Source organism: Thermobia domestica, chromosome 3 (genome assembly GCF_964235325.1).
Source record: "Thermobia domestica chromosome 3, izTheDome1.hap1.1, whole genome shotgun sequence".
NCBI lineage: Eukaryota > Metazoa > Arthropoda > Insecta > Zygentoma > Lepismatidae > Thermobia > Thermobia domestica.
In genome coordinates this window covers 332,441,816-332,463,055 of record NC_137456.1, presented here as the reverse complement: position 1 = coordinate 332,463,055, position 21,240 = coordinate 332,441,816, and the positions used below count along the sequence as shown (strand labels likewise).

Below are 21,240 nucleotides of genomic sequence, written 5' to 3'. Positions count from 1 at the left end.
AACTACTTCGAGGGTTATGGTGGTCATTAGTCCAAAGATACATTTTTCAGCAGATGGCAGCACCAGTCCCGAATATTTTGGATAGCACCTCGTATACATCTAAATTCACCTTGCATCCAGTACTTCCTTGACTCTTTATTGGGATCATTTTTATGGATATTTCGAAAACTCTTGGAGACCTTGAACGCGAGTACATTTATTACTGGCCGGACAACGCTAATTTGCGATCTTGAAAGGTTTTCTTGCCATGTAATAAAACAATAAAATAAAAAATAATAAATCAACAAAGTATTCCGAAAAACTACTTCTATAATTAGCACTTTTAGGCTGGTGTTGTCACTCCACTAACTGAGAAAATTCAGATGCTTCATAAGATAATAATTGGTTTAGGCATAGTAAATTGTTTCATTCTCAACTTTGAATGTTTCTTTGTCGTTTGTTATTACAAAATTTGATGATTTTTCATATTTACACAAAATAATCTGAATGTTAGTTATCCACATTTTTTCTTTACAGCATATTCTATATGTTGGAATTACTAGAAGAGTATTTTGCAGTTGTTATCATATTAGTGATTCTTGGTGTAATTCTAACATTTTTTTTAAAAAGCTACAAGGGCTGTATAAAAAGTAATTGCAACATTGCAATAATACGTACCTAGCTTTATGCACAGAAGAACACCTGTTACATTCCCTTCAGTGTAATTGCCTCCGATCCCTATTCCCTGTCACACGTGTGGAAGGCATCGTATACCGTCAGCGCATCAATCTTAATCGATATCCCGCAGAGATCATCATATGGCACCGGTGATAACTTCTCTTGCGTCGTAATGCTTCGTGCAAAGTTGTTCTTTCATTTTGGCGAAAACATCTTGACGAAGTCCTTGAAATTATTATTGTGTACTGCGCCCACGTATCACTTTAATCTTGATCCAAAACATTGTTTGTCTTTCCGAAGCATATTGTTATGCGCTTCCATTTTCTTCCTCTACTTCATTGCACTGCTACTTTTGATGCAATAACACACAGTTGTTTTACCATTTGCCACACTTCATCGCCTCACATTCCTTTACCAGGTACGGAACACTTGTGGTGCCGAGACACAGATCTGCGACGTGAGAAAAGTGTTGCTACTACTTTTTATCTAACCTATGTAAACTCTGTGTCTAACTACGTAAAAACCTAAATTGGCGCCTGATTACAGGCTTTGGTATACGTTAATATATACCTAAATTTTCAACGAGAAATTCCATTATTAGCAGCAGCGATCTTCTTTTCTGAACATCTAACGGTGTACTAATCTTTAGCGTACGAGATCTTTGAGTAGATTTTAGAATTAACGTACCGGTATTATTCTTAGTCATAAAAACAGAATTGGTTCAATGAATGGTGTATAATAAACATAGAAATTTTAATAACCAAAATTGCGCAGGTTGACAGATCTGTAACCTTCTTTATCGAATGTTCTAAATGACATGCTGAACTTAAAACGTAACTTTACCAAAATGAAACAGGTATACTGCAAAGTGACCTTATGGAATGAAAAGTACAAGTACTCTTAATGCGGTGAACTTCACTTAAAATTAGAATTACAAGTTATTACAAAAATTATAAGTTGGAATTTTACTGAACAAAACATGTCAAGAATTTCCTTGTACTGTAACAATTTATCATTACTGCTACACATATACCTGTATATTGCTTATACGTAAGTGGGGGTTGAGAGTCCTCGTGTAGGAATAAGGATGGAATCCCGTCTTTCGCGTGAACGTTTTAAGAAACTTAGAGACAGAAAGGTTCATTATGGCTTTAGTAGGATTACCGAATAACGCTGTAGGGTCCATTTTGGAATAAGCTGAGTTATCAGTGAAATCAAGTACTGTACGGAACATGACTAATATATACTGAAAGGTCGCTTCTCCATCGGCCAAGTGATGGCACTTGCAAACTGGTCTCTACAGTGTAACAACTACAGCTGCAGTTCAGATACATACTACAAGTTTTCTCCGGTTTTTTAATTTTTATTTTATTTTATTTATTTATTTTTATAATTCATCTAAACATCCCATACAGCGTTTCTTATTTGGTAGAATGCTTCAATTCTATTAAGGACTGATATGCTTTTAAATTAACAAATTACGGTAGAAGTTTTGAAATAGAGAAAAACTACTACATCAGCCTGTGGAACCTCGCAATGAATGGGAACATAAGGAGCAGATTTGTTGTTGAAAGGTTTCTGTTTGATAATTATGCTGTCTATTAATTTTGCAATCAATACTCTTTAAACAATAAAAAAAAAAAAAAAAAAGTAATGAAAATATTTGCACTTACACGTATTTTCTGTTCTGTCAGGATTTGCTGAGAAGTTGTTAAAGCAGTTAGAGACAACGAATGAGAGGTTTGAGGTGAAGCTAATGACGTTGGACGTTATATCACGGCTTATTGGTCTGCACAACCTGTTCCTTTTCAACTTCTATCCATATATTCAAAGATTCATGCAGCCACACCAACGAGGTGAGCGACTACGTATTTATACAATTACCATCTTTAGCAGCCAGATTCCAATTTTAGGTTTTCAATTTATAGTGGAATAATCTAAATGTAAATTTTACCATTTCTGAAACTGATACGCGAACCATAAATGGTCTTGGAGGTCTATCTTTGTAGTCCTCTTTGATTCAACATTAGTCAAAAATACAGGATGACGACGACGACGACGACGACGACGACGACGACGACGACGACGACGACGACGACTACTACTACTACTACTACTACTACTACTACTACTACTACTACTACTACTACTACTACTACTACTACTACTACTACTACTACTACTACTACTACTACTACTACTACTACTACTACTACTACTACTACTACTACTACTACTACTACTACTACTACTACTACTACTACTACTACTACTACTACTACTACTACTACTACTACTACTACTACTACTACTACTACTACTACTACTACTACTACTACTACTACTACTACTACTACTACTACTACTACTACTACTACTACTACTACTACTACAACAACAACAACAACAACAACAACAACTACCACCACCACCACCACTACCACCACCTCCTCTTCTTCTTCTTCTTCTTTTGTTCATTGCACATGGACAATACAATTGACAGAAAGTAGAGAAATTCTGTTGTTGTTATCTTTCTTGTGTGTTTATTAACATAACACAGTAGATTTATAAGAATTATCTACTACTTAATTAACTAACAAGAATACACAATTTTTTATATTGTTTCTTTTCGTTCACAGAGGTTACAAGGATACTTCAGTTCGCCGCTCAAGCATCACATGAACTTGTACCACCTGATGTAAGTTTATTTCTAATTGTTAACACTATTAGAATCAACCGAATCTAGTTTACATTACTAATATTCTTTATAAAAACAAGAACAATATTAAATAAAGCAGCAAAAACATGATGATTTCTGAAGGTACTTATATTATTCGAAAGTTTTGATGTAAAATGATTCAAGAAAGATTTCTGTTGGAAAAATAAGTAATTTTCATAATACAATAAATGATTTTTTTGCGTGAAAAAGAAGACGTTAACCTTTTTATTTATTAAAAAAAAACATTCAAATGAGAAAAGAACGAATGACAAGAAAGGATAAAAGTAATTTTGTGCATGGCAATATTTATGTTAATATTTCTATGCTATTTAGGACGTTTGAGGGAAATTATTGTTAAGGAACGAATTATTCATGCAATTAAATCTGCTAGTAATCATGATTTTCCTACATTTTGTGGATTGAGCGATTTCATTATTTTGCTAGGTTGTTCTTTAGCAAATAATTATTTATTTATTTTTATCTCGTAGGCTCTGGAGCCAGTTTTGAGAGCGCTAGTGAATAATTTTATCACAGAAAGAAATTCGGCAGATGTAATGGCTGTTGGGTAAGTGATCATTTGATTTCTTTCAGTTTAACGCTCCACGATTATGCCCTTCAGGCTAAGGGAGACGATAATTAAGGCAAGAGAATGATGATGGAAGAATTGGTGGAATGAGAAAGTGGGAGAAAATGAGAGTACCCCGGGACACAATATTATCCATCACGAATCGAACCAAGGACCCCACGCCAGAGGTAACATAGGTAGATGCAGAGAGAGAAAAAACATGCGAGCAAGTGGTTAGAACATAGGAATCTCGAAGCAGGGAATAGAAAATACGCGAAAACATTTATTTATTTAAGAATACAACATGCTTTTTAGAGCCAAATTAGAGTATTCTGTATAGTGTTCTGAAGTGGACGTCTAATATAGCCTCGCTATTGAAAGGGACGTTAAACTCAAAATCAACTCAACTCAACTGTTCTAAAGTGGTTCAACAGTTCAGCTTGCAAATCGTTTGCAGACATACTACACGTATATAAACTTTTCGTTACTTTGCTGTACCTGTTATAAGAAGCACACATTCGCCACATAGGAGACTTCATTAGTATATTCGTTCTAGTTTTCTGACAGAAAAAGAGATCCGTGTTTGCTAATCTCGTTCTTAAGGTAGGAACCTGAAGTTTAATATTATTCATTAGTTCCGAACAATTCATTTCATTGTTAATGATTTTGAATAGAAATAACACATCAAGAATGTTTCTCCCTTGCTCAAGGGTTTCAAATTGAAAATTTGCTACTAGGGTAACAGCTACATCTAATTTAGGGTAGTGACCTGCCTGCTTGTAAGTCAGATATCTGAAGAATTTAGTCTGTATCATTTCTATCTGTTTTATGTAATATATGTGTAATATATATATATGTAATATATATATATATATATATATATATATATATATATATATATATATATATATATATATATATATATATATATATATATATATATATATATATATATATATATATGTGTGTGTGTGTGTGTGTATATATGTATGTTAAGAAGAATGCAGGTGGGCACGTAAATTCATCTTGTCCACCGTGATGATTCTCAGCTTGTTCACTATTCTTTAATTTTTATCTTTCCTCCCTGCTTGTTTTCTTCCTTATCTAAGCACTCATAGTTTGTCATTGCTTTTACTATTTTCTGATAACTGATACATTACATATACAGATCCTTATCAGTTTAATGAAAACATCTTTAAAAAGTGCAACTTGCCAGATTAACAATGCATTGGACTATTTTTCGCCCTCGAAACAGCTGATGTGACAGTGCTGTTTTACTAGAGCTGGTGTATTTAACCGGGTACTACATTTTGTTCCATACGTGGGACATACTGGTTTTTGTCTAATTCCATCTAGGGAGACAAGAGCTTTTTTCCCTAATTGCATACAGTGACATACATGGGTCATTCCTACTGGGTTGTGGTATGTGCTGTCAAGTAGTGGTCAATCGTGAAGTTTTCTGCGCACAAAAGTTTCATTGTTCTGCTTCGAGCGCTGTATCCATTTATGTACATGTTTAGCATTTTTTGTCAACTGTTGACGGGTACTAAAAGTAAAATTATTAGCTTGAATAGTGAACGCTGTTAGTTCCGAGTCATTGTGTAAGTAACATTCATCACATAAACTGCTCATGTGACTTAATTGGTTTGTCTCATTTTTGTTACACTATGCAATTAGCATTTATTTGAAAAACAAACGAACATGGACCTATATACATTTTAAGGACGTAAAAGAATTTTCCTGAGAACGATGGAAACGATATTTCTACAAACGATGATTTGCTGGACAATGATCAACTGGAAGGAGACGCAACCAGTGAGGAACCTGTTGCAGAATGTAGTGATATGGGTGATTCAGAACATTCCCGGTCTGAAGATAGAAGACGCATTTTGTGGAAACACAAAAATCTTCGGAAACAACCCAATGAAACAGATTTTTCCGGCGCTACACAATTTTCTGAATCTATTAGTAAACCTAAAAGTCCTTTTGATTTTTTTCTATTTTACACTTGAATCTACTGAGTGAGAAGGATCTCAAGAGCAAAGACAGGAGTTCGTATGAAGCTACTGCAGTGATAGATTCGAAAGTAATTCCATGTGTACGTTGGTACAACAACAAACCAGTAAATTTGATGTCTACATTTGTTGGGAGTCAACCCGTAAGAGAGTGTAGATGGTTTCTTCAGAGAAGACGTTCAAAGAGATTGATTGTCCCAACATAGTTCCGGTTTACAACTAGCATATGGGAATGGGTTGATTTGCTGGATCCAGTATTGTTGTTGTACAAAATAAGAATTCGTTCAAGGAAGTGGTATTTTCGATTTTTCACGCACATGCTAGACTTCGCCGTAATTTCCGGGTGTCTTTTGTATCGCCGGGTTATGATTTAGCAAGGCAAACCCGTAAGGTTGGTGTAAAGGGACAAGTTTTGCCGAAAGATGTCACTACGGTCTTCGTATCTCTCTCTCGTATTTTTTACCTTTCACGAAAATGTACAATTTCTCTTACAAATTTCAACCTAGAGACTTCACATTTTTAAAGAAGTTTCATAACCTATCGAAGGTAACAATCCCTGCAGATTTTTTATTTGTAATTTTCTTCATTGTTGAAACAGTTCCATTGTTAAAGGTTAGGATATCCATTTCAACAATCAAGCTATTTCAACAATGAAGAAAATTACAAATAAAAAATCGGCACGGATTGTTGCCTTCGATAGGTTATGAAGTTCCTTCTTTCAATGTTTGAAGTCTGTAAGTTGAAATTTATAAGAGAAATCGTGAATTTTTGTGAAAGGTAAAAAAATACATGAGAGATATACGAAGACTGTATTGACATCTATCGGCAAAACTTGTCCCTTTACACCAACCTTAAGCAAAATGCTGAATTTACTTAAGTTCAGAACACAAATTGCAGAGTGTCTCGTACTTTATAGGAAGAGAAACGGAAAGAAAGGTTCAATCGTTCAAGTAGAGACTGGAGACAGTTGGAAGCAAAGAGACACAAAGGACCAGCAGTAAGAGTATCAGTCCTAGATGTAAGGCTTGATACCATTGGACATCGGTCTGAAATAAGTGATGAACGCCAAAGGTGCAACAAAGCAACTTGTTCTGGAAAATCATCTATTCGATGTATGAAGTGTACCGTACATCTGTGTTTGAACAAAAAAAACAATTGCTTCTTAGAGTTTCACACTACACAATGGTTATTCTGAATTCTATTTCACTAGTGAATGTGTGACTAGTGCTTCGTATATTTTACTATGTAGCATTTACTGTGTATAAACACAATTGACATATATGGCTAAAATTTTCACACACTGTATCTTTTATGCAAAATACAAGTTTCTGTTCAATATACAGTAGTTTTAAGGTACTTACTGCATATTGTCCCCTATATGGCATACACTGGTAACTTGAATTCAAAAATACACCAATTAGTTTCAGTGTAATTTCCTCAATCTCCACTGCAAAAGTGAATAAAATTTCCTAGTAGATATTATTTTGATTTCATTTTCGTAATTCATGCAGTACCGGGTTAATAGTCGTAATAGTCAGGTGAGAGCTGATGAAAAGCCTTACGCGACAATTGTCAAGAGGCATCAACAGACATTTGCAGTAAACATGTGGACAGGCATCGCTCGCGACCACTTAATAGGCTTCCAGCTTAACTGCACCAGTATACAGGTGTTTCTGCAGCATAGACTTTTAGAATTATGAACAAATGTCCCGCTTGGTGTTCGTCAGCTTATGTGGTTTCAACATGACGAGGCGCTAGCTCACTTCGCTGGTGTTTCTCGTGCGTATCTCGATCAGAATTTTCCAGATAGGTGGATCGGAGGGGGTCTTATTTCTTGACCAGTTTGTTCAGCGGATTTCACCTCACCTGATCTCTTATTATGGGGTTACCTCAAAAGCTTTGTCTATGAAACTTTCGTAGAGAGCGAAGAGGAGCTCCGTACATGAATCCTTATTGCCAGTGACATCATCAAAATGACACCAGGGATATTTGAGCGCATGCGACAAAGGTTCCTACAACGCTGTTTTGCTTGTATCTACGCTGGGGGACGTCATTTTGAGCATTTACTGTGAAGCTGTAAGTATATTCCCTGCCATTTCAAGGTACTAACTGTTTAACATGGTAGAGTTTTTTTTATCTTTAAGCGGGTGCGTAACTACGTTCTGTGCTGTCTTCCGAAGGTATTTCCACCTTTGTTTACGATGCCTACAGGATTACGTAGCTGGCTTCCTTTGTCGACCAGTTTCCTTTCCTTTCTCACGTACGTCTTCGTGTACAGAACCAGCTTTCCAGAATCATTTTTGTTCTTTTGCGAGATGCATTTAGTATATTGACATCTTGCACTTGCCTGCTACTGCTCTCGTAATTATTTCATGTCCGGGTAGTAGTTTCTCACCTCAGATTGCTTCTTTCGTGATAGACCACCATCGCTATCGGTTTCCCATCCAATCCGTAGTTCATGCTTTCCCAGACCCATGACTTCTACTCATTTGATTCAGGTATTGGTAATTTTTCTACCCGAAACAACTTTATTCCGTACATTTAACGATTTCTCGTAGCTTTGTTTGTTTCAGATGTACGAAATATCCTACATTTTGGGGGAGGGGAGAGGCTACCCTTGAGCTGCCCCTGCTTCAGTTCTAGTCCTACAATAATGCAATACTAAGTACGAATAATCCATATTGCCTTTGACTGATCCTTAATTTGAAAATTGTTCTCAAGTTATGGCCATTTTTGTCCCGTTGCAACAAATTTTCAATGGCTTCTATCTCCAAAACGACGCACTTCCGAACACTTGTTCCTATTCTCAAATTACTTCTTTTGTCATCTCTGTCATTACTCTGAATTTTTTCTTAGATTACGCAAACACACCGTATATGTGTACTTAATGATCGAAAGTACAGTGTGGCAATGATAGTCAAAATGCGTGCTGCAGGGGGTCCCAATATTAATAGGCATACAGTAACAAGGGCCAGACATCGCTGTAAAAACTCTTGTTCCAAGTATTATGACGAAAATGTAAAATGTACCGGACGACAGGCTTGGGCTTCCAGGAAACCATGTGTTGTGCGCAATACCGTATGACTGTCCGTAAAGAATCATCTCACTACATAGCCACAACATGCTGTGTGTGACAGAACACAGTTAGTCACATGCGAAATTTGGACCTGAAGAAATGTCACAAGGCGAATAATTGCAAGATATATTCAAGAGAGATTCACGAACGCACGAAAGCTATACGAACAGTATCTTGCAGAGTACAAATAACAGTTGCTTGTCACTCCCAATGAAGTTTGGGTATATCTCGATGACACCAGTAAGTCTAGAACCATTTTCTACGCTCCTGCTGTGACTTTTCAGTAACTCAGAAATTCTGCAAACCTATTGCACTCGACTACATAATAACCATGTATAGACAATTAGACTTAAACCATAACTATTTATTTTTGCTTCACATCACACATTAAGCCAACTAAACATGTAACGAGGTCATATTCTGCTTTCAATTATTCACGTAATAACAACCAAGTAAACTCTTCCTCTTCATTATACTAGTAACCGACTTGTTTCGAAAACTATACCATTTTCTGCACACAACATCCCCAACTGATGCGAAGAGCCGTTCGGAGTTCATCCGAGAAGGTGGTCGAGAGAATTTTCAAAGGCTTCATGTTAGTGGGAGGTTTCTGCACTCGTGGACAGTTGACAATCCACCGTTTCCATTCTAAGATCAAAGTAACTACAGTAGCCCTATGTAAGTGATGCTGTCTTTATATACATACGATTCACATCCCGCTATTGTATGGAAGTGATATCTGTAAAGTTAGATCCACATCGACTAAGCATCCAGTCACACTGCTCGAAGTTCAGTGACGTACTGTAGACGAATAAAGACTGATATTGGTGTGCTTGTCATCCTTCTTTTCTCCATTCCGATAAGGTTCCCAGGTGCCTTTCCAATGGCTGTACCTTTGGCTTGTTGAAACGAGGACTCTTACGATGACATCCCACCCACTCAAGCTGTTCTCTGGAAAGCCTATCAAGCATTATGGTGTGCAACTTACTCTTTCACCTACAGTGCTCATTGCAACAATGGCAGTATGTTGCAAAGCATAGTCAAAGCTCGTGGCGACTACATCAAGTAAATATCAAGTAAATATATAACCACTCACTGATGGAGAAGGAGACTTATGAATAAGAATGTGAGCAAAGTTTTGCCATCTTTGGAGAATCAATCGTCTGTAATATTTTTCATGTGCTGTTGTTTCCAGGGACTGCTCATTGCATCTATCTTCTATCTCTATACAAAGAATAAGGGCAAAGTTTCGTTCATCAGCTTTTTTTTTTTCTATGTCAGAATTCTGTTTTACGACACATTTAACTGTCCGCACTCTAGAGTAGAGCTTGATATCTAAGCCAACAAGTAATACTAACGAAGGATTCTTCTTTAAATTATACAGGTAGTGGACATTGAAACAGAAACATCTGGTAGAAAGCCATAATTTTTATTTAATAAGGTATTGGGGCACTTTGGGCGGCCACTGCAGCAGCAAATACGACTTGGGAAGGATCGATAGAGGCCCTGCACCGTTTGCAGGGGATTTTCAGTCATTCCTCTTGAAGCGCAGTAGCAAGTTCAGCATGTGCACGTAATGAAGGAAAACGTTTCCTCACTCAAACCTTAAAAAACCTCAATAATGGTGAGGTCCTGCAATTGTAATGGCCATGGCAGATGTTCAACCTCACTGCCGTGCTCATCGAACTACTCTATGACAAGTTTAGCAGTATAAATGGGACAGTTATCATTCTGACACACAGCATCACCGTCCGGGAACAGTGTTCGAACCATAGGGTATAAATGGTCCTCCAGAAATGGTCTTGTAGTCCTTGGCATTTGGACTGTATGCATCAGAGGGGTTTCTTTAGACGCACACTCCTTATTGTTCGGAAAACAGTGTATTTGGACTCATCCCAGAATATGACACATTTTAGGTCATTCAACGTCCAGGTTTTATGTTTCTGGCCACTGAACCCGCTTTGCGGCATTTATGCTACTAATGAAAGGCTTCATAGTCCAAAAGTACGATATAAACTACTAGATGGCTCTGGCGAGTCCCGTGAACATCTATGCTATGCTGTTTGCGCGGGTATTTCAGTTTCAGTGTCCACTACCTGTAAGTATGAAACAAAGAGGTTCGACAAATCAGAATTAATACCACTATTTGAGTGAATGTCATTGTGCTCTATTTCAGACTGAATGCAGTCCGTGAGATTTGCAACCGTTGTCCGTTGGTGATGAACGAGGATCTGCTCCGTGATCTTGCTCAGTACAAAAACTACAAAGATCGAAGTGTCATGATGGCCGCTCGCTCTCTTATCCATCTCTACAGAGTTTCTAATCCTAACTTGCTTCATAAGAAAGACAGGGTAAGTATACATACACTCACTTCTTTCCCATATTCAAGTAAATATTTTTTAAAAACGGAATGTTTGGGAGGTATAACATTTGAATTAACTTGTTTATGAAATTCCAGATTTTAGTAAGTAAAGAATGTTTGTATGGTTATATCAACCAGTTTGATAAAACGTGGCTAATTTTGCGTGTATTATGTATAAAAGTTGGTTTGTTACGTATATTTAAAGAACCCACAAAAATTCTGTATATTTTAATTTAAAAACTTGCAATTTAGCTGTTTTAGCTTATATGTGGTAAATTTGGATTAGAACAAAAAATAAAAAATGAAATGAAAATCTTCAATTTTATTTCCCACGCAGATGTTGGCAAGGCTAATGGAGACGGTGGTGATGAGAAATGAATGCAGTGGTGTAATGAATAAAGGGGAGGAAATGGGAGAACCCGAGGAAACTAAGGCACACGGTGTTTGTCTACCACAAAGTCTACTTGGCGCGAGCTGGGATTAAACCAGGAACCCCACACACCAGAGGTGAACGATCTACCACTGAGCCATCTTGGTCTCCTAGAAAAAAAAAAAAAAAAAAGAATGTAGCTTTAGAAGCATGTACATTGTATTTAGGTGTGAAATAGCCTAATTGTTTGATATGTAACGGCTCCCAATATTCTTATCTGAAATATTTAAACCGAAATCGTCTATAATCTGGAAGCCAGTAATTATACCTCGCATTATTAATTTCAATAAAGCAGAAAAGAAAAGAAAAATAATTTAACCTTTTAAAGAAAGTCTTTTCCCTATGCTTATGAAAGATGTCAGTATGGATTGTTTCAGTTCTGATATGAGCCAAATTAAACCTGCTGTGAAGAGCTTCAGCCTATCAGCCGTCGATTTTAAGTTGGCTGATGCGCGGTCTTTCCATGGCCGTTTTAGTTGGTTTTTAGTGGACAGATTCCCGCTGCTTCTTTTGTTTCTATGTCGCTGGAAGAACGCTGCACTGCAAACATAATCTGGTTGTTCCCAACTGCGGTGCATCTAAGTTAGGGATATCAAAGTCAGAATCTCAAGTGGGTCAAATCAGCATCAATGTGTAGCAGTGCGGGTCGCAAGGAAAGTAATAAATAATAATAATAATAATAATTTTTAATAATAATAATAATAATAATAATAATAATAATAATAATAATAATAATAATAAAGTGGATAAATACATAAAATCTTAACTAATGCTGTAGTTCTTGAAGAAATAGATGGAACGTAAGGAAATTGAAGTACTAGATAGATACCAGCGCTGTTTTTACAATTTACATTTTGTGTAGCAAATCCCGATACAAATTGCAATTTATATCGGAATTTGTAAATTTTGTATCTCATTTTCTGTACTATAATGAGTAATTATGGAATGAGTATAATGAGTAATTATAAAGAGAGTTCCTTTGGTCGGGATGGTCTTTTAGTTAGATTCGCAGCATCTCTCGAGGAGAAATCTTACTCTACGTTTGTTTTTACAAAGGGCGTAAATGGGCATCCGGTATATCAGTACTTCAAATGAAAAGCGAAAAGAAAAGAGCGAGAGAAAGACTAGTGTATTTTTCTATATTTTCGACGATAAAAAATGCCGTGACTGTTTCAGTGATTTACTGTGCGCATTTGTGCGTTTTAGTAACCATATCCAAGCCCTATTCATGCTACACCATATATCGGCCAATCTAATATACTTTGAGCTTGTTTTTTCTGCTGCCAATGTGGCTTTTCTTCAAGGGACATTTTTTATTACACATTCAGAAACAAGGATGGGATGACCCGAAACCTGAGAAGGACAGGGTAATGTTGTTTCTTCTGTTTCTTTTCATTTCACCGATTTTTTTTCTTTAGAACTGAGTCCTACTGAGTTTCTGTTAATTCCATCTTAAAACGGGCTGATATTTTCTCAACATTGATTGATAAAGGAGCAGAAAACAGAGCTCATTTTCGAACCTTTCTCATCCCGGTACTTTTCAAATTCCATCTTCAAACGCTATAGCTTCTCAGCAGACGTTTTCTTACAAGCTCTCTTATTTTGTACTTAGGACTAGTTGGAAAGTATATCATGACGTGGTCATTCAAGTTTGTAATAGTTATATCTTTTTCTTTTGAATTTTATTTTATTTGATTGATTGATTGATTGATTGAAGCTAGTCCCGCTTTCAGTGGTACTTCCGTCTCCATGTAGTTAATTTTCTCTGCATTTAGTTGTAAACCCAAGTCCCTGCAAGCGTTTAATAAGACCTCCTCATTTCATTCTATTTTTCTGTTATCATCTCCTATCAGGTTTATATTATCAGCATACGCTATATGCCTGGTGAATACCATTCACCTCTAGGCCTTGGTTAAGTTCCTGGACTCAATGGTTTGGGAGGTCTAGTAATGTATGGTAAATGAGTTTACTCTTACAGACAAATAGATTATTTTGTTGTTAGAGCAAATAGATGATTTTGTTGAATTTGACGAAGACCCTCTTGCAGCATCTTGTGAGACTTTCACGGAAGTCTTTATCTTAGAAAATAAATATAATGAACAACAGTTTTACTTCTATATTGTAGGGTAGACCAACAGAAGCAACCTTGGAGCTGAAACTGAAGAAATATGGAGAATTAGATGCCAAAAGCTACATTCCAGGGGCGGAAGTTCTGGTTACAAAGAAAGGGAAAAAGGAAAAGAAGGTGAGACAAGTTTAATTTCTTTCATTTTCTAATTATTATTTATTTGTTTATCATTTTATACAGCGTCTGTCCAAAAAATAAGTAGAATGATGTGTTCCCGCCAACGCGGACGGCTGTGAGTCAATTTGTAGCAGGAAAGGTAGTGATGGGTTTTGAGAAAACAACATGTGAGCCATGTCAGTTGCCTGTGCACCGCTACAACATGCGGATCGCTCCTAGACTGAACTTCTGTTCGACTTAAACGATGCTACGTTCAGTGGAGCAACGATATGCGATCAAATCTTGTTTAGGCTCGTAAAATCAGATTCAGAGACCAAGATTACGGGGATGAAGCGAAACATGGTCGCTTACTCCGAGGGAAAAGCGCAGACTGAAAGTATTTGAGGGAAAAAAAAATATTGAGACGAATATTTGGACCCAAAAGGAACGGAAATGGGGAATGGCGGAAACTTCATAATGAGGAACTTATAATTTATACCGTTTGCCAAATATTGTTATGATCATCAAGTCTAGAAGGCTGAAGTGGGCAGGTCGCGTAGGCAGAATGGAAGAAAGTAGGAACGCCTTCAGAGTTTTAACTGGAAACCAATCGGATAACTACAATTAGGAAAAGCTAGGCGCAGATGGGAAGACAATATTAAGATGGATCTCGCAGAAATAGGAATTCAAAGTAGAAACTGGATTGAATTGGATAAGGACAGAAGTCAGTGCAGAGCTTTCGTGAACGCGGCATTGACCTTCGGGTTCCATAGGTCATAGAGTGAGTGAATTAGTTTTACGGGGATAAAGCAATGTCTGAAGGAATGGTTTTCCGCTGGCACAAGATATTCTGGGAGGACTGAGAGGAGGTGACGACGCAGAACATCCTGGACGTCCGTCAAACGAAGCAGTGCAACAAAAATGTGAAAAAAGTGAGAGAGGGGGTGAATTCCGATCGACGCCTGAGTGTCAGACTGTCAGCACAGAGTGCAATATTCCGAAAACCATGGTGCATCGCATTTTTACAGAATATTTATCGATCCGAAAGGTGTGTGCCAAGATAATCTCGAGGGTGCTGACGAAACATAGAAGGCTTCTCGTGTGACAGTCTCGCATGAACTTTTGGACCACTTTAAAGGTGATCCCCATTTGTTTACTGGACTATGTGGTTACTGGTGATGAGACATGGGTCTCTGAGTACGACCTTGAGTCAAAAAGACGAAGTGCAGTTTGGCACACGAATGGTTCTCCGCGCCAGAAAAACAAATATGAGCAAGTCTCGGGTGAAGGCGATACTCATCGTATTTTCTCGATTCAAAAGGCGTCATCTACAGGCGAGTTTGTGCCGCAGGAACATAAGTAAACGGTAAATTTTACGTGGACCTTGAAAGGCTGCGAAAAAGAGTGCAATGCGTCAAAAAGATCTTCGCCAACTAGAGATCTGCGCCGTCCTATACCGTCTTCCTCGCGACCGAGTACCTGTCCAAGCACAAGGTGGCAACCTGCCCCAACCGTTCTACAGCCCCAATTTGGCACCGCCGGAGCTATTTTTGTTTCCAAGAATAAAAAATAGCTTGAAAGACAACCCTTTTGGAACGCTGGATAACGTGAAAGAGGCCGCGGCGGGAGGTACCTGAACGAGATTCCCGTCGACACCTTTAAGGAAGTGTACGGTGACTGGCAAAAGCATTGGCAACGGTATGTCGTTGCAGACGGGAGCTATTTTGAAAATTGTTAATAATCTGTACTTTGATCTGCAATAAATTTCTTTTCCCGAATTTACTCTACTTATTCGTAAGGCAAACCCTGTATATATAGATATTTGCTGCAAAAAATATGAAGCAAACAAATAGAGGTAAAGAAATGATTCAAAAGATTTAAGGTGGTAAGTTTACGTTTTGATATCTTCAGCTAGCGCTGTAATTTTGTATAATGTTTGAAAAATAAATCATTATAGCCAGGTATAGCAATGCTGTAATTAAGTCAGATCTGCTTAAACAAAACCAGGAAGTATAAAAGGACCACAAAGGGTTTGAGATTTAAAAAGAAGAAGTTGCACAAAGAAGTTATCAAACCAAAATCCGAGGAAAAGGTTGGCACTTCTACAACAAAAGAATATCTTCCGGTTCGTGATGCAGCCAAAAAGTTAGGTGTATCAAACTCAGCCATTTAACTAATAAGATCAAGACATAGTACCGAAAACGAAAAGTCTCGATACAGAGTACGAAGCGGGAAAACTATGAGAATAATAATAATAATAATAATAATAATAATAATAATAATAATAATAATAATAATAATAATAATAATAATAAAAAGTGATCAGACCTTCTCGATGCATTTTAATGCAAGATGAAACATTCTTATCCCAGGAGAATGTTGCAAACACTTTCACAGCTGACTTCCGACTCTTGAACTTTTTCGGGCGAGGGGAACCTGAGTGTCGCCACTATATTGGCAGTTGTTTCATTTCAGAATCCTAGTGGTACACCTATGTTTCCTTCATGGTTACTATTCGTGACAGAAATAGATTGGCATTGCAGTCAAATAGGAGATGAATTCCCTTGATGCCCTCACGATTTTTCAGCTTTTGATCTACTGATTAAGTTTTGGGCACCCATTTTGCTGAGTTTGCGCATGCTCAAGTCATTATGAATTATGTTACCGACGCGTTCCTGAGAAATGACCACGATCTCTATCATACGTTTTGCTGAGATTCTGCGATTTTCAAGAAATTTCATCCACGATTTCGGGAAACAGTCACTATTTTTTGTGTTTTTCGAGAAATTACCACGTTTGAACTGAGCCACTCACTTCTTCACCGCTCCATATGAGGGAGGAGGGTCCTTTAGTGTTTCAGTGTTTTCTCACGAATTTTCTTCGGTGATTCCTTGGTGGAACAAAAATTTGATAACAGCTCCGATCTCGATGTTCTTGAAATTCGCTGGTTATGCACATATGATCACTTCAGGGGTCTGAAAAACAATAAGAATTTCGTTATTAATATGAAAATTTATATTTGGCCATACAGAAATATTTTCAAAACTCTGCATGCGTTCTGGTTTGGGCTACAAATTTTATAGCAAACCCTCGTAACTCACTTTCTTATGAATATACCATATAGCTTCAAATAGTAGATGTAAGCGAAACAGAATTTTATTTACTTAAAGTTTTCTTTATTAATATACTTATTTTACTCGATATTGCGTAACTTAATTACAGATTAAAATATCTGAACACTGCTTGGTGTAGAGTGTTACCAAATTTTTACCAAGATGGAAGTAAAAACCAGTTTACACTGAAAGAAATGAAAGATTAACATGAAGTAACACCTTAGCAGGCAGTTGGCTAGAGCTGCTACATAAAAATAGTTACGTGACAAGATTCAAAAATGAAAAGTCAATATGCACGGTTGCGGGATTGGAATTGTGGAACTCCCGAATACGAAACAAAAGCGTTAACTGTCTACCCACGACCAATTCCTAATAGAATAGGTAAAAGAATTATGGCGCAATATCGGACCATGTCTGTCACACTTCAAATTAACTTGTTGGAAGAAGATCTCAATAACTGTACTGAGTTCTGATAGAAACTTGAGTTTTATACGTATATAGTCTATCTTTTTTTTTTATTATTCTTTGGTAACCTTTAGTATCAGTTTCAATTATTTATGTAATAATAATGTTTTTAAAATGTGTTCTATTTTGATTAGGAGGAAGAAATGGATGAAGATGCTGACAGCGATAGCAGTGGGGAGTGGGTGGATGTTTCGCATTCGTCAGACGATGAAGGAATTGAAAATGATGATGATGATAACAGCGGTGTAGATGATGAGGAAGAGGAGGAGGAAGAAGATGAAGACTTAGATGTAGATGGTGAAATAGAGAACGAAGCGGATACTGATAAACAAGAAGTGAGTATCTGTGAAGTAAAAGTAAATACTTGATAATGTGAATATACGATAGAGTGGTAGTTAGAACATTAATTCTCGTTTCTTGCTTCTTAATTCATAGGAGGATTTTACGTTAAAAAAAAAAAAAAAAAAAAAAAAAAGGCAAATGGTAGGCATATTGCACTGGTCCATGGAATGAAGGGTGTATCAAAATTCCAGGACCATTAAAAAAAAAAAATGGATAGAACAGGAAGCTGTTAGAAATAGATGGTTTTGCAATGGAAAATGATGGAATGTTTCCAATCGCACCAGCCATTTGGGTTTCACAGTGGTAAGGCATCGTATGTTAAATAAGAAAGCAATTACCAATTCAGCCGGCAATTTCTTTGGGTCGTCAACGTACCAACAATACACCATTGTTCGGAAACGGATTCAAGTGTTCTGTGTTCCCTCACATAACAATGTGCATGTTCCACGTGCCCTTACGTTCATTTGGAACAATCTGGTGAACTGGAAGTGGTCTAGTGGTCTTTCCATTTAACATAGGGCGCGTTGTTCGCTGATGAAGGCGATATTCAAACTAGAACTGATAGGAACTAAGCTTTTCCTGCCTTTACGTTGATTACTATAGTGTAGAAACGGTAGTGGATACGGAGAAGTGGCTCTGAAATCGATAAGCGTCCCAAGAACACTTTTCATCTCTATCCTTAAGTCTCTACTGAAACTTGAAGTGTTAGCAACCTTGTACAACTTCCGATTTCAATATTTCTAGAAAGAGAAAAACGATAAGAGATAGCGATTTTTTTCTTTTTCTTTCTTTTCTCTTTTTAATTTTAGCGTTGTAAGAATAGATATCATCATCTCTCTTAATTTCATTTTCAAACCGAAACTGGCAGAAATTAGCCACGTCCGGTTTTAAAGTTGATCTCCGTAGAATAAAAACTAAATAGAGCAGGGTTCCTACTAGCCAGGGAAAATGGCGCAGATCAGAGAAGCTCAGGGCAAAAGACTGGAAATCAGGGAAAGTCAGGGAAAATTATAAAATATATATTTTCCAACATTAATTGTACCCAATTTCAGCTTAACCAACTATTACATGGGACATTGCTCAGATTTTTATGGAAGGTAAGTGGAATGTACGTATGAGCAATTGATTATTATTTGTCTTTATGGAATAAATGTTCTCATATACATAAATATTCACCGTTATTTATTCCTTATTTATATGTCAACGTCATCCGACACCTGTCATGAAACTTGGGGAATTTCCTCCCGAAGATCAGGGAAAAGTTGGGGAAATGGGTTTCTCCAGATCAGTAGGAACCGATTCTAATCTCTTCTCTGTTGAAACCTGAAATGGCAGAAAATCAACCACTTTCAGTTTTAACGGTGATCGCTATAGAGTAAGAATGGTACTAGAGTACATTTGTTTTATCTTGGCACATTTCCCGCCAGTGCACTTGGTTGGCCTTGAAAGTATTTTCTGCTAGCACTCACGTGAACGTTTTAAACAAATAGACGTCTTATTGGTTTTGTCGTGTAGGTGACGTTAGTTATCAGCTAGCCTATCAAATGAAGTCATTGCTATTTGGCGGGTATTTGGAGTGCTTAGTTGCCACACACGAACAATTGTGTTACAGTGATTTGTGAGTGGTGTCGCGTTTTGCTGTGTTTCCTAGCGTATTGTAACTCTCAACTTAACCGTGGCGTGGCAACAATGCATTGCAGACAGATCCATCCTTTACACAGGAAGCGTGCCAAGATATTAATAATAATAATAAAAAAAAAGCGGTTTTCTGCCATCAATATATATACAGGGTGTTTCAAAACAACACCGACAACGCCTGGGATGTGATTCCTGACGCCAAGATAAGGCAAAAAGTATAGATCAACCTGGGTGCAGAATTGCTTCCTTTCCGAGTTATAGGCTGCCGATAACATGAAAAAATAAACTTTACAGGCCCATAGCTCTAACACTATGGGACCTACTGTAGCCGGGTCAAGACTTTACTTAGGAACTAATATGAACTCTATCGAAAGATCCATGTTTCAAAATCCTAAGGTACTCATGCAACAATTTTTATAGAAAGAGTTTAGCAACGGCATATAAATTGATGTACTTACAAACTATCCCTGTAAAAATTGTTGCGGAAGTACCTTAGGATTCCGAAACATGGATATTTAGATAGGGCACATATTAGTTCCTAAATGAAGTCTTGACCCGACTACGTTAGAACCCGTAGTCTTTGGAGCTATGAACCTTTAAAGTTGAGTTTTTCATGTTTTCGGCATCCTGTAACTCCGAAAGGAAACGTTTGAGTACCCAGATTGGTCTATACTTTTTGTCTTATTTTGGTGTCACCTCCCAAATGTTGTCGTTGTTGTTTTGAAACACCCTGTGTATACCATTACCACCCTAATTCTCCCTACTAAAACTGAAAGTGATAGAAATCTTTAATTTGTTCTTTTTAAGTACTCTATAGTAGACACTGTAAAATTAACAAGCAAAAATTAAATACATCATACTACCAGGCGCAGTCAAAAAGTTCCCGGAATGCTGTTGTAGTTTTGGCATTTGTGTTGCAATCACAATGAATCTGTTACAGTGCAGTCCTTAAGCTGTCGAATTATGAATTTGATAAGACTGAACAGGTCATAACAGGCTGTGTACGAGTACTGTAGTACAGTACGTAGGTGAACGGATGAGTGTGTGTGTTAAATGAGGCAATTTCAGGGATCGAGCAACATCCGAACATCAATTTCATGCGTAAATTGGGGAAAATCTGCTTCAGAGACTTTGATATCCTTAAAAAACAGTAGCATCATCGGATGTTTGGCTCTTCCCAAAGCTAAAAATGGGACTTCTCCGTTTCGCTACAGTAGAAGAGATCAAAACCAACGCGACGCCTCAAACTTAAGAAGATACCAAAAGAAGACTTTCGTCGATGTTTCCAGCAATCACAAGATCGCTGAAAAAAGTGTGTGTGTGTGTGTGTGTGTGTTCTAAAAGTGTTGCCTTTGAACGCGATTAGGTAAATGTGTACTTAGATTCTGGCAATAAAGAGTCATAACACAATTCTGGGATGTTTTTGAGTGTTCCTGGTATTTACTTGTATTCTCGTAAAACTGCTACAGATGGGAACTACGAAGTAAGGATGTAAATATTGTTTGTACGTAGATTAGCCTAATCTTTAAGGTGATAGTGTCTATCAAACTTTCGGTGTAAGGAAGGACAAGGACGCAAGTCAGGCGTTTTTTGAAACATTTACAGACGTAATACAATTCTCAAATGTGACAATA

At 37.2% G+C, this 21,240-nt stretch overlaps 1 protein-coding gene across 3 annotated transcripts in view; it reads left to right on the top strand.

The window, feature by feature from the left end:
* The window catches only part of Mys45A (SDA1 domain containing protein Mys45A), an 85,689-nt gene that overhangs the window by 51,278 nt on the left and 13,171 nt on the right, over nucleotides 1-21,240 (top strand). For 2 of the 3 annotated variants that reach the window (XM_081752759.1, XM_081752760.1), the window contains exons 11-16: nucleotides 2,352-2,513; nucleotides 3,297-3,355; nucleotides 3,865-3,941; nucleotides 11,209-11,383; nucleotides 13,950-14,069; nucleotides 17,761-17,961. In XM_081752759.1, the coding sequence (XP_081608885.1) occupies nucleotides 2,352-2,513; nucleotides 3,297-3,355; nucleotides 3,865-3,941; nucleotides 11,209-11,383; nucleotides 13,950-14,069; nucleotides 17,761-17,961 (794 nt within the window). The remainder of the gene's footprint in view (nucleotides 1-2,351; nucleotides 2,514-3,296; nucleotides 3,356-3,864; nucleotides 3,942-11,208; nucleotides 11,384-13,949; nucleotides 14,070-17,760; nucleotides 17,962-21,240) is intronic. The other variant, XM_081752761.1, reaches the window with a different exon arrangement.